Source organism: Rissa tridactyla, chromosome 3 (genome assembly GCF_028500815.1).
Source record: "Rissa tridactyla isolate bRisTri1 chromosome 3, bRisTri1.patW.cur.20221130, whole genome shotgun sequence".
Taxonomy (NCBI): domain Eukaryota; kingdom Metazoa; phylum Chordata; class Aves; order Charadriiformes; family Laridae; genus Rissa; species Rissa tridactyla.
Genome location: NC_071468.1, coordinates 25,168,190 through 25,182,335, shown reverse-complemented (window position 1 = coordinate 25,182,335; position 14,146 = coordinate 25,168,190). Strand labels below are relative to the sequence as shown.

Below are 14,146 nucleotides of genomic sequence, written 5' to 3'. Positions count from 1 at the left end.
TCCCTTACTCCGGTGACCCGGGCCGCCCGGCAGGGGGCGCCTCCGTTCAGCTTCTCCGCCACTCACGGCTCATCCCGCCCCCCGAGCTCCGCCCCTCTTTGTTGCGGCCGCCAATGGGAGCGCGCCGAGGGCGGGCGGGCGGCCGGTAGCGTGGTAACGCGGCGGCATGGAGCGCGGCGCGGGGCGCGCCTCCAGCGCCGCCCGGGCCGGGGCAGGGCCGGGGCTCCCGGGACGAGCGGGCGCCCGCCGCTAGGGAGGGGGCCGTCCCCGCGCCCAGCCTCCTCCGCACGCACGTAATACGCACACACATATATATATTTTATATATATAGAGAGAGGGCCCGGGCGGCAGCGAGACCGCGGGGCACCTCCCGGCAGCGGTCCACTGCGGCGCCCCCGGGCTCGGGCATGGCCGCGGGGCCATGACGGGCGCGGCGGCGGGCGGCGGCCCCGGGAGCACCCGCCGTGCGGCGGTCGGCAAGGCGGGGGGCCGGTCGCGGAGCGCCCAGCCGCGGGCGGCGGGCGGCGGGAGCGGCAGCGGCGGCGGCTCGGAGGAGGAGGAGCAGCGGGACGGCGGGTCCCTCTTCCTAGTGAACAAGAGCGGCTTCCCCATGGACGGGCAGACCTGGGAGCGGATGTGGGGGCACGTGGAGCGGGTGCACCCCGACGGCGGCGCCGTGGCGGCGGCCATCCGGAGCGCCGCCCGCCTGGCTCGGGTAAGGTGAACCCCCCCCTACACCCCGTCCGCCCCCGGAAAAAAACCGAGGGGGTGCCGTCAAGCCCGTAGGCGGCCGGGTTTTGTGGGCGTCCAGGGGACGGGGAGGCGCGAGGGCTGGGCTGGAGGCTGTCACGCCGCGGCCCCGAGGATGCTCTCGGCCCCTGCAAGGGGAAAGGTGGAGCGTCCGCTCTTTGGAAATAACAGAAAACGGGTACGGGATGCTTAAGAGCTGGTGTCTTGGGAAACAAGTAGAAAAAAAAAATAATTATGGATTTATCTTGGGGAAGAAAAAGCGGAAAACGAGAATTAAAAGAAATCTTCCAGGACTGAATGAAGCGCTTTGTGCAATTTAAAGCACATCTTGCTCAGCCTTTTGGAGCACAGGCATTTCCTCAAAACACAGCCTTGCTCCTGAAATGTAATAAGGGATTTAAAACTCAGACGTTTCATTTCCAGTACGTGGCGAGATTGTATTGTGCATTCCTTGGTACAAGCTCCAAACAGCTCTGCCTGACCCGAATCGTTTCTTTTTCCTCCAGCTGGCAAATAAAATGTTGTTGTCTGCTGATGTTCAGGGCTTCTCACCACTGGGCTGCATTACTGATCACAATGTCTTTAATGCCGTCGGCTTTGGCAGACTTTGAGCTTGGTTCGCTCCTCCCACCAAGCAGCATTAATCCGAGCTGACCGCTGAAGTCGGAGTTGATTTGTACCCCTCTGCACGCTGGGGTGAGATAGTGGGGCTGGCGTTGTCACAGCCCTGGTTGTCAGTGATATGTATGCTTGTTCTTTACGTGGGGCAGAAAGGAAAAATTCTGTGCGTGGGGAAGTTGAAAGCGTATTGAGTAGGGCCACCTTGTGAAGGCTCTTGTCAAGTAAGATGCAAACTGAAAGGGCCTTTAATGTCTTTTCTGCAATGTTTAGTTCGGCGTAAGTGCAAAAGGGGCAATCTCTGTTCCCCAGCTTCCCTCGTGCCGGCACCAGCCTTTGTTTGGATGGGGGAGCAGATACAGTGAAAGAATAATCTGGTTTTGCTGTGTGTGTTTGTGGTTCCCTGGTGTGGTTCATCTCAAACTTGCACAAGCGCTTGAGAGAGAAATGAAGGGGCAAGGAGAGGGCAGAACTTCTCGCTTCAGCAGCATGACCAGCTTACACTAGTCTAAACAGCCTACAGATCTGTTTGGCGTTAGGAGATGGCAAAGCACACGCTGGACTTGTTTTCCTTCCGTTGCTTCCCAGCTCCAAAGCATGGGAGTTTTACTGGTGGTACCCGGAGGGATTGACAAAGCATCTGGTGAGAGACGTGCCAGTGGCTCCAATGTACCGGCGTGCTGCCTGTGAGAGTGCCCCAGAGAGCATCACCCATGGATTCTTCCTTGGTACCAAAGCACAAGGCTGACTCAGTGTGACATGTGCTGCTTTGAAATCTGCTTGGATAAATCATTTGATTTTAATTATTGGTTCCTGATTGGTGGAGAGTGCTGTAGAAGAGTTGCATTGAGTTCCTCCAGCACTGTCTGGCAGCAAACTGCCTGTTGCAGTGATTAACTTCTTCAAGGGCAGAAGGGCCTGGTGTCCCCTGTCATTAATTAGCCCTTGCTGGCTAAGCCTGGGACCTCTGGGGTCAGAGGGTAGTGTGAGGACCACCTGGTCTTTATTAAGGCCAACACAGCTCAGGTGAGCAACTGAAGGGTTGGAGCAGGTTTGTTTGCTACAAAGTGGTAGTGAGTTGCTAAAGTTGTGATAGTAATTTCTAGGTTGGAGTAGGAATGTGAGGGGGGAAGTTGTTCCTTAAATGATGGTACATCTTTTTTAATTGGCTTTTGCTGCTGGGTATGTGGCAACCTGCAAAAGACCAGGTAGTGCTGATTGGGAGTGATGAGAGAAACTCGTGCCTCTGAGAGGATGGTTTGTAATCTGCTTGCATTGGTAGTTGGTGGAGGCTGAGTGAGTGGTGTGTGCAACTGCTCCATTTTTGCATCTGATCTGTTCTTAATCCCTAGTGATGGGAGAGAGTTTTCATCCCCTCCCCAAGAAGCTCCACTTGATTGCTCTAATCATCTTGGTATTAGTCTCAGCTATCATACATGCGGGGCGGTAAGTAGCTTCTTACTGTATCAGTGAAGCTGCCCTTACTGGAACAAATACAAACTGCAGGCATGCAGGGCTGCGTCTCGCCTGCGACGAACAGTCCTCATAAAAAGCTGACTTGTCTGCAGGAAGGGCAATTTCAGAACCTGAGGTGTCCCTTGGTTGCAACACCCCACACCTCTGGCTTTTGCCTTGAGCTCTGGGAAGGGTGCAGGCCCCTGGTTTGGAAGGGCTGTGCAATCCTTTACGTGGTCCGTGATCTTGGAGATACTTGCAGATCTTAAAGACTCTCACCAACTTTGAGGGCTCTAGCCTGCCAGCTTCATCCATGCTAAGTAACAACGTACTTGCAGGGTGAGCTAACAGAAAATGACTTTCTGGTCATTAAACGAGACACAGTGGAGTCGAGCAAGATGAGTTTCATATAGGATGTCTGTGGCGAACTGAGACCACAGCGTTTCTAGCCACATTTCTAGCTGGATGGTCTCCAGCTCTACCACAAGTTCTTGCACTGCAGCATCTCTGCTGCCTCTGGAGCTGCTGCTGGTTGGAAATACTGATACTGGGTCAAGGCCCTTTCATCTGCCTGGTCTCTGAATTTCACTCGCTTTGTAAATTCATGGTGCTGTAGTGCTGTTGTCTGTGTTTCCTCTCAGTGCCTCTGGGCCCCTGCTACAAACCTTCGCCAGCTTCTGGAGGTAGCTGGCGGGCTGCAGCCTCAATCACAACATCGCAGTTTCCTTCGCTTGTGGTATCGTGGTGCAGCCCTGGCTTCTGATTGGCGCTCCTGCAGCGGGGTTAGGAATCTGGGGGGAGAAAAAATGGGTTTTGCTTGGAGGGAGTGGGAGAGGTGGGTGGCTCTCCACCGCCTGACCTGGCTGGGGGCATGGTGCCATATACTGCCTGCCCAGCCCTGGAAAGAGGAGAGCAGTGTGCCGTCCTGCACGGCGGAAGATGGATGGCTGCTTCTCCCTCGTTGCCTGAGATCTGAAGGGGTGTGGACCTCCTGGCTTGGCAAGCCTGCCGAGGTAGCTTTCACAGACAAGTGACGGGATATGCGTCAGCCATTGGAAAAACCCTGGTTCTCTTTACCTGAGCATGCCCTGGTGGCTGACACCATGATCCTCCGCCTGGGAGATGGGGAAGCACCTTGCCTGGAGGTCCAAACCTGACCCCTGTGGTGAGGGTGGCCGCTGTGGGCTACAGCAAGGGCTGTGTCCCTCTGCACTGGTATGGTCCCTATGGGGTGCCATCCTGTCCTCCAGCTGGATGAGGGCAGGGGCTTCCATTTTATGGAGGGCTGGGAAAGGGGTGCTACCCCCATGGCAGCTCTGCAGCAGCCAGGCCTCTTGCTGCTCCCATGGCCTTGGTGTGTTGTGTATGCGCAACCCAGAGTTTTTTGTCTTTGAAGAAAAGGAGAGTTTACATCAGAGCAAGAATTGCTGCGTCTGGAAGGATTTGACAGGCCTGCTTCAATTCCCTCTTCCAGCCGCTTGCTGCTCCTGAAACTTGAGGCCCATCTGGTGCGTTGACTCCAGGCCTGTCCTCGTGCTGAGAGGGACAGGCGAATAATTCGAACAGACCAAAGGGGCCAGGGGTGGAAGGAACTTGTGAAACCCCAAAATTGCCGCTAATTAAGAGGTTAGGTGTGGAAATCGTGATTAAGAAGTGTTAATGAACCTTGCTTGTAACTCCCACTTGTTTGGAGAGAAAACCCGCGTGTGTGCGGTTGTCCCCTGTGTGGGGATGGCGGCAGTGTGCTGGGGCCTGGCCGTCTGTCTCCTTGCTGCTTAACATTCGTTTCTGTATGCCAGTAATGTAGGAATCTCTATTTTGGGTGTTTTTCTCTTCTTGGAGGTGTATTTACTGTTTGAATGTAGTAACTAGCTACATGTAGTAAATATTGGCTTTTGGTTGTTTTGGGACTACTGGTGCTTGCTCTCTGAAAGCAAACACACAATCCCTCCATCATAGTGGAGGTGGGAACCGGAGAGGGAAGTCTGTGGCAGAGAAGGTCCCGTACTGCCTGAATGTGCTTTTCGTATTGGTAATTGCTGACTTGAAGTGTCTCTAAAGCAGTGATATTTCACTTTATAATCTTAAAACTATCGTAACAACATTGTGGGCCCGCAGATGCCACATGCTTTGCTTTGCGCCTTTTGTCACGGCTGCCCAAGTTGCTGGTTCCTGAATTTGGGTCTGTATTAATATTTAAATAAACTATGTTTGTGAGAACTGTACTAACTTCTATAAGCCACTCTGCCCGCTTTAACATCTGCTGACCCCGTATTTTGCAGTCTCATCCCTAAAATAAGGGGACTTGGGACAAGGCCTTTTTCCTGCGTGGTTACAGGCTCAGGAGCCACGTAACTGTGGGGATTAAATGTGGATTGAGGGCCTGTCTTCTTAAAGTGCTTAGGCACAAGCAGATGTCTTATGAGATTTTGGAAAAATCCCATTATGGTGCCAGTCTATATCTTTAAGTGTCTTAATATCATTAAATATCTGGGTCCCAGGTGGTCTTCTAGGTACCATGTGCTCCCTGCCCAGCAGGTGTGCTACTGATACGCAGCAGATGGGAAATTACACAGCTTGGGATCCTTGTCTCCTTTTATGTTTCTCTTGCAGTAGAGGAAACCAAACGTTAGACTCGAAATGGCTTCTCAGGGGAGGGAGGACAGCAGAGCCAGTGCTGCGGCTCTGCTCATCCAAACTGCCCTGTGCTAGAGGGGAAAAATGGGAAGTGTTAGCCTTCTGCACTGGACTGCATGCCCACATAGGGTGGTGTTTGAGGGATGTCGGTGGCTGGGATGAGCAGCCTGTAGTGGTGGGGGCCTGCCCTGGCCTCCCTATGTCAGCAGGGTTGGGGCTGGCTCCAGTGAACAGGCAGCCCCCATTGTCAGCAGGATGACTTTGCCTGATGCTTTGAGTTCACGTGGGGTTCGAGCCATCTGTGCTGCTGCGTTGCATTGCACTAAGCGCATACCGCTGCCCAAGTAAATCACTTATCCATGCTACAGGGAGCGGTAACTGTCTAACCTCTTTATCTTTTTTTTCCTGTGTCCAGCCCTCAGTGCCGCCAGTGCCAAACTACAAGCTCTCCATGTCAATCCCAGAATGGCTCCAGGCAATACAGACCTACATGAAGATGCTGCAGTATCCTTCTCGGATGTGGTTTTGGGGGAGAAGGATGGCTTGTGCCCGGCGTGAATTAACAGGGGCTTTACTGAAACACTAGCTGGTTGTGAGGGCTTGGGATCATTTAGGGGTGAAAGGACTCCTCTAAGGATTTGTGATAGAACCTGCAGCACTGAGTTTGTAACAGCAATCCTCTGGGAGATGTAATTAACGTTAAATGATACTGAAGAATTTAACTGAAGTGACGTTGGTGGGAGTAGAAATGCTTATTTTGCAGTTGGTTTAGAGGATATTATGATTGGATCATGATGCCTGGAGACATGATATGGCATCTCATCATAAAGCGACTAAGGGAGAGCCAGCGTTGTGGCAAATCCTTTTTCCCTCTGTCCTGGCAATCCCCGCAGGCTTTCTGAGGACTGCCTACATGCTCAGCTTGCAGGGGGTGCTTGTTGTAAGGTTGGGGACAGAAACAGCTGTCCTGACCCCGAGGTGGACAGCCTTGCCTGTGGCACAAGAACTGACCGAAGGAATTCCCCCGCCCCTGTTGCAGATGTCCCACCTCGCTTGGGGGGTTCATCAGAAATGTACACATCTATCCCGGCTTCCTATCACTGCCCCATGCCTAATACCCGACTGTTTCTGTTAATGACAGAGAATCTTGGAGGAGACGGTTCCTGGCCCAGATGTTGCTCTTCTCTCTGTTTTCTTTTTTTTCTAAACTCTCCCTTTTTGTGTCTGTATGGGTGTGTAAGCAGTGGGGGTGAGGAATGAATGTAAAGTCCTGGTAAGGATTAAGAAAGGATATGGGTGGCAGCTGGAAGAGCATCCAAAAATAGCAGGCGCAGTTAGCCTGCTGGGGAGCAGTGGCTGGGATCAAGGTGGCAGCAGGGGCTGGAGCCGCAGCAGCTGCTGTGGGGAGGGAGGCTGGGGCCAGCCTGCTCTGTGAGGGGATGGCACGTTTCTCTGCTGCATGTCGGCCACTTGGGCAGGACAAGAGGCTCACTGCTCAGTGGAGTTGTGCCAGAGAGGAGACCATGTCACACAGAGCTCCAAAAATTGTATTCCCCCCCCCCCCCCCCCAGTGGTCTTGAAATCCTAAACTCAGCTACATAGCAGGAGCAGGCCTTAGGCACAGGGTTTGGATCTGTGTTCAGAAGAGCTTCAATGTGGGCTGGGGAACAGGGTCTGGACTTCCTTTGTGGGCTAAAAGAGGCTGTATGCTTTGTTCAAAGCGCTCTGAAAGGGCCTCATGAATTAGGTTTTGAAGGCAGGAGGGAAGCAAAGCCTCATTTCCGGAGAACTCTGAACTCTAATTGAAGTCAGTTCAGAGCATCCTGGTGAGAGCTGGAGTTTTTATTTAGACCATGGTTATACAGCCAGCAGCTGTGCTATTTATGCCTTGCAAGGTACCCTTTGCCTCCGTGGGGGTCACCTGTTTCTGCCCTGGTATCACTACCACAATTTTGCTGGTGTAAATGTTGTTGTGGCTGTGTTGGTGACAAGGCTGGGGAACAGATTCAACTGGAAAAAGCACCTAGCAAAAATAAGTGGATGATGGGATTTTTTTTTTTAAATTATTGTGTTGTTGGGGTGAGTTTTTTTGTTTTTACTGGACAGATTAGTTGTCCTCATCAGATTTACTGCATTACTGCTTGAACAGCTATGCTCAAGGAGCAGGGAAGAGTCTGCTTTTGGTGCTGCTGCTGCTGCATAGTAGCTTGCACTCCTAGGCAAGTGGTTCTGAGCTTTGGTTGATGGGTGACTGTCTGCTGGCATACTTTGTGCTGAACTCTTCTCCTATGCTCATAGTGTTAACTAATGTTCTTGAGTTGCACTTATTTCCATTTCAATTGCATTGTATTTTTTAGAAAATGATTTATATTTCTTGGATGTAAAAGGATGCACCTGCCGTGCTTCAGACCTACAGGTCATACGTGAGCGATGTGGCTGACCGAGTTAAAAACTTAAAAAGGAAATCAGTTCTTTCAAATCACGAAAGATATTGATTTGTTTGGCTTGACTGTAAAAGCTTCTTCTTGCCCAAGTAGAGACTTTTTTTCAAACTTGTAATCTAATAGTGAGTGGGACCTAGAGGACAAATGAATTCATAACCCCCAAATGCAAGTGTTGTTTTAGACAAACAATCTTTCTCCTTGACTCTTCACCTAATGCCAGTTAATATGTCATATTAAAAGACAAGTGAAAAAATTGCTTTATTTCACATGCCAGGTTTTCATCTCTGTTGAGAGTCAATGGCTGTTAACTGCTTGTTTTATGTTTCAACAGGAAATCAGAACTGAAATTTACTTTTTGGGCATTGTTATTTTATTGTTTGACTGTTCAAGTTACTTTCCTTTAACAGACAAAATTCAGATACAATCACACGGGAACACAGTTCTTCGAGATTAGAAAAACCAGACCTCTAAGTGGGTAAGTGTCACTGGAAGTGGTCTAGTGCCCTTGCTCCATATCATGCCATCTGATCACCTTGAACATTTAAGCACCGTAGCACTATGGCATGGGAGGGCTGTCTCCTCTGTGCCACAGTTCCTCTGTCTGGGCCAAAACTGTGTGTTGTTGTTGCCTTTGTAAGGAGGGTCCCAGCTTGCAGCCAGGTGGCAAATGGAACCATCGAGAGCCAACAAGTGGAAGGGCTGGTCTTGCTCAGCAGCTGCGTAGGAGCTGCATAGCTGCAGGCCAAAACTAAATGCACAGGGTTGGGAAAACTCTTCATTCTCACTTGTTGCTGTTGGGTTGGGAGGGCTCAACTGCTTTTATGGAAACCATGTAAGTCCTGATATTCTGGTTGTGCTGTAATGCCTTTACTGATGGTAGGAAGAAATCAACTGTGCAAAAAGCTGCAGGAATTTTCACGTCTTCTCAGGTGCAGTCCTTTCCCCTGGAGGATCACAACAGACCATTCAAGTCATGGCCTTGCTTCTCCCATTGCTGCTCATCTTGCCATTCCTTCCCTGAGGTGGACTCATACGCTGGTTGGCGATGAGTTGTGCAATGCAAGTACGAATGTGTGCACAGGGAGCCTGGCAACAGAGAGCGGGGATCCCTTGCATGTAAGAACTGCATCATACTTAGGACAGCTCTTTAATAGGACCCAGTAAATTAGCAGGTTAAGGCGGGATGTGATGTTGACAAAATTATGCTTTTATTTTAGGGTGAAATTTAGATAAGCAGATTATAATTACTTCTGTTGACTGGCCTGTCTCTAGCTCTCCCCAGCTGCCTATTATTAATCTAATGGTCAGTCACTGTAAATTCCAGTCCCCATCCCAGCTCTGCACTTCAGGTTTTCATCTTGCTGACAGCAATCTTTCCCACTTCCTTGCTTTATGTAATGTTCGCTGCACTGGTGGAACTAGTTTAGAAGAAATCTTGTGCCTTGAATGATAGATGGGTTTACAGAAGCTTAAACCAATTTTCAGGCTGGTCACTCACTTTTAAATTTGTGCCATTACTTTTTTCCAAGGAACTGGAGGATGAAAATGAATTGTTCTCAATACTCTCTGCTTGAAAGGTCGGCGTCCTCCTGGGCTGGATGAAAGCCTGGCTTACGAGGATGGTACTCTTTCCTGGAAGGGAACCAACGTAGTGCTCACTGCTGCAGATGCACCCGTGGCTTTGGATCCTCTCCTAAGTGGTACCATTTCCTCTGCCTTAGTGTTTGCTTGGGGATTCGTGTCTGACTTCTCTCCTTGTCCTGTTGCTGTTAGGACTTCTGTGAGTGACTTAGTATGTGGTGGCAGGACCTCTGGAGAGATAAGGAGAGTCCCCCTGGAAGTGGTCCAACCCCTTGGGGCAGCTGCTGCCAACTTGCCAGGCACAGTTGCCTGCACCTGGTGTATGCAGGACTTACACAGCGTTAAATCTTAAGACGTGTGCTGCTTTGCTCCTTGACCTGATGGACGGGAGTGCTAGGAGTAGTGGAGCTGTTAGGAGCGCTTAGCTGCCCAGATCCTGTCATGTTGCAGCTAGGCTTGAGTGGTTGCCCTGTCTTGATTTCTCCAACTTTGAGAAAGGGAATAACATGTTGGTCGCCCTGTAATGTTGAGGTGTCCCTGAAGGCTTTCCTTTCTTTCATCTGGGGTGTGTGACTGTTCATACCAGCTGAGGATAGCTTCTCTTGCAGTTGTCCTCAGTGATTTGTTCTCCTGCTGACAGGCCAGTTTTTTCATCAGAGCTGAAAAATCTTGCAGGTGTGAGAATTTTTTCCTGGGAGGTATGTTCTTCTTTGCAAGAAATCTGCTTCCAGTGTGTGACAACAGGCGTCTTGTGCCGAGGCAACAAGTGCTGCTCTGAGCAAGTTTCTGTGATGTGAAAGGCCTTGCTTGCTGCAAGACAAAGTTTGTATTCACAAGTTGATCGGGCAAGATGCTGAGTGCCGCCAATTGCTACCGGCTCTTGGAAGTTGAGGCTGTTCCCAGAGCTGTGATTTATTGATATTAAACATATTGCTTATTTCATAATATGAGGGCTCAAAGCTAATGAAAGTATTATGAGATCTTTGGCAGCCAAAGAGAGAGCAGTGGCTGGACACAAAGAAGCTGAGCACTAGATGGAAATTGAATATTCATAAATTCATGTGAAAGTGTCCTAAAGCAGCTGGGGCATATTAATGAGTTTTTCTATTATGGAGGACTAGATATTATAGAGATTTACTGTCAGCATCAGTGTGATGCATGAGAAAATAAAAATGCCTGGCTGTGCTTAGGAAGAGCAGCATAAATTATCTATAGGAACTCATAACATTAAGGGATACAGGCTTGCTATAATTCAGTACTTATAATCTCTCTTAAGAAAAAGTCACTGTTAGCTACCAGCTTGCTTCTAGACTGCCAGACACCCTGTGGCTTTGTCTAGACTACAGATAACACTTTTGAAAATGTTAGATTTCTGTTGGCGTAGCTGTGTGGGTCGAGGTGGTAGAGACATGATCCTGCAAACTGTGTGGTATTCCTGTTGTACTGGCAAACTGTGTCTGAAAAAGCATCTTAGCTGGCCTGAGTTTGCTGTATTTGCACAAAATCCATATTTACAGGTGTAGCTACATCCACCATAGGGTGCATTGCTAATAGTATACAAGGTATCCTGACCTGGGATGGTGTCCTTTACATGGGCTTCGTGATGTACCATTTCATACTAGGTAGGTAAAGGCACCCCGTGGAGTTCAGCTCTACTGATACATGGTATGTGTGTGATGTGTTTTCCCAGACATGATTATGCTGGCAAAACCTACATTACAGCTTTTGTCAGTACAACCATTTTGATAAAAAACATCACTGTTAATTTAAATAGTCATTCTGTAAAACTCCCAAGCCTCGTTCATGTACGAGCTTTAGAAAAACAATGTATTTCTGGATATCTAGTAATATCTGTAACTGTGCATTCAATGCCAACAAACTTTTATTACTGGATTTACAAAGGAGCAATAAGCCCTCTGCAAGCTTCTGTTCTAGGATGCAGGCAAGAGACATAATGAGGAAAAAATATCTTTGTCTTCCACAGAGTATCTGTGGAGGTTGTAAATAGGTGCGGTATTGTGCTGTTCCCTCCAGTTAAGTGCCAGCTGATCGGTGGGACCCACAACTGAAGCAAAAGGTGATGTTTGGGTAGGTTCTGGGGACTTGGAGAAATTACAGCTCAGAAGCTGCTCTGTGACGATGGAGAGACATTCAGTGACTGCAGATATAACGAATAATCAGTTGCAATAAAAGAGTGTGATAGAAGCAGTCACGTGGGAATGATGCAATCAAATAATAGCAAAGGGGGGAGATGGAAAATAATACTGTTTCAACACACTGTGTTATTAAGGAACCCTGATGGAGCTGTAAAGAAAAATGGGCTCATACCATTTCCAGACAATAGACTGCAGAAGGCATTTGAACAGCTGTTTCTCTCTTGCACAGAGACAGAATGTTACAGATATGGTGCTATGTTCAGCATGTGGTAGAAGTGCTTTTGCCATTGAGAAAAACTGGTTTTGAGAAGATTCACGAGAGCAGTAGCTGCTCCACTGTTTTATCTCCTTTTATTCCTGTTGGTGCCTTTCACTTCTCTCTTTGCTTCATTGGAAAGAATAAAACTGTCAGGAGCCTTAGAACTTGGGAGGGGGAGGTTTTATGGACCTCATGCAACTACCTAGGCCTAGGGAAGGAGAGCCTAATGGAAAATGTGCTGGAGGATGTCACTAATTCAAAATTTACTGAAGTCTGTAGGAGTCTTTCTGGTGAAGATAATGGGCAACCTCTCCTCCTAAGCATGGTCGTCTCTGATGTGGCTCTAGTGTCATGGGTGCTAGCTGGTGAGATCCTCCAGTTTTGGGCATGCTAAAATGTTTGAAGCTTTTTCTAACCCGTATATGAGATTGGATCCCCTAGTGGGCAATGTGGGAGCAAAAGGAATTTATGGCTGCCCTGAGATGACTGCAGTCGCTGCCATTTTAAACAGACAGCATCCAAAAAATGCAACCATCTCCTCTACGGGCCTTCTCTTAGTGCAGAAAGCAAAGGAGATAATGCAGGTGGGCTTCTGATAACATTGAAAAGAATTTGAGTCAATTTACGAGGGAGTATCACCATCTGCCAAGGACTACATCTTGAGGGAGGAGCGTGCAGCCTATTAGAGGCAGAAATGTTCACTGTGGTCTGGAATAGAGATCTGCCTGGCAGACTTTAGCCAGTTGTGTAAATGTCATGAAGAGGGAATTTTTGACGGTAGCAGTCTTCAAGTTACTGGAAGAGATGGGCTGCCCCTGTGCTCACTGGGGGTCTGTGGAGAAGGTGGCTTTGGACTAGTTTGCAGCTAACTGTGACACGAGATGGACAAGTAGTGCGTTAGAGTATCATATATGTAGTGTCTGTTCAGGTAACTGGAAAGATTTAAAGAAAATCCCAGAAACAAACCCTGCTCAGGCAGGGAATTGAAATGTTTGATACTGTGTTTTAATTCTTTCCCCCTTTCTTTAAATATTCATTCACAAGTTTAGTGGCGCAGCCTTTCCGGTCACAATTAACATCTGAGACCGCGTGGTAAGAATTCAGGAGTGAAAGAAAATAGGGAAAGGACAAGTCAAAGAGCACTTGTTAACTAGTTGTTTTCAAATGAGCTAGATGCTCTCTTAGAGAACTGACAACCAGCCTCCAAACCATTAATACTTCTGCTAGAGGGTGTGGGGAGGATGGGTGCTCCTGTTGGAAATTGGGAAAGGCAAAGATACCATCCTTTAAAAAAAAAAAAAAAAAAAAAAAGAGGGACAAGATAAGTTTAGGAACAGTTTGAGTTTATTTGTACTTTCAGGAAAAATGCTAGGGCAAATGATGAAGTGTCTAGAACATAACAAAGTGGTAAGTGATAGGCAACATGAATTCAGTTTGGCATGGTTTGGTTCTGATAATTTCCTTCTATGAGGGTGTAAGTGCTTTTGTCAGTCAGGGAGGAGTTGTGGTTGTGATAATTCTTTGCTTTAGTACGGCTTTTGTCAGCCTCCAGATAAGGCTGCAACCTTGAGACTAAATAGAAACTATTTTGACACAAGGACCCAACCTGGTGAAAAGCAGCACCTAGAAAGTGGTATTTAACCAATAGCTTGCTCTTGCCTAGCAGAGGTTGTTAGTTGAGGTGTGCAGTCTCTGTCCCGGGTCAATGGTTTTTCATTAATGGTATGGATAAGACTAATTGTTTGCTAATAGGTGTGCGTTCTCGTCCAGGCCGGACAAGGTGACAAAGCTTTGCGAAGTGGAGTTGGGATTCAGAGTGATCTCGAAGGGTAAGAGAGAACTGGGCTGGTACAAACAGGAGGTATTTGAGTAAGGGCAAATACAGAAAGGATTTGGGAACCGCCAGCTGTGGGAATACACAAAGGAGAACAAAAAGCTAGTTTTGCACAGATGGAGCTGATCTTAAAAAAAAAAAAACAACCAAAAAAAAAAACCCAACACTGGGTTTGTAGCAAAAAAATACGCTGAAAGCTGGACTCAGAAGGAAATTGGTCTGTCTGTATTGGTGTGGTGGGCTCAGCTCAGGACTGTGAAATGCAAGTCAGTTGAAGAGAATCCAAGAGGAAAGCAATAAGCGTTGCCCAAGGTCTAGAAAACATGACCTAAGGGAAGATTTGGGGAGAGAAGAGAGGGGTAATTAAAAAGAAAACAAAAGAAGAAGAAAAAAAAGCTGTCTGCTTTCTCAT

General features: G+C 48.4%; 1 protein-coding gene across 1 annotated transcript in view; it reads left to right on the top strand.

Moving 5' to 3' along the window:
- The first annotated feature begins 197 nt into the window (after positions 1-197).
- VASH2 (vasohibin 2) overlaps positions 198-14,146 on the top strand; it is a 35,898-nt gene continuing 21,949 nt past the window's right edge. Inside the window, exons 1-3 of the mRNA XM_054195679.1 lie at positions 198-715; positions 5,876-5,964; positions 8,323-8,379. Coding sequence (XP_054051654.1) covers positions 422-715; positions 5,876-5,964; positions 8,323-8,379 — 440 coding nt within the window. The 5' untranslated portion in view covers positions 198-421. The remainder of the gene's footprint in view (positions 716-5,875; positions 5,965-8,322; positions 8,380-14,146) is intronic.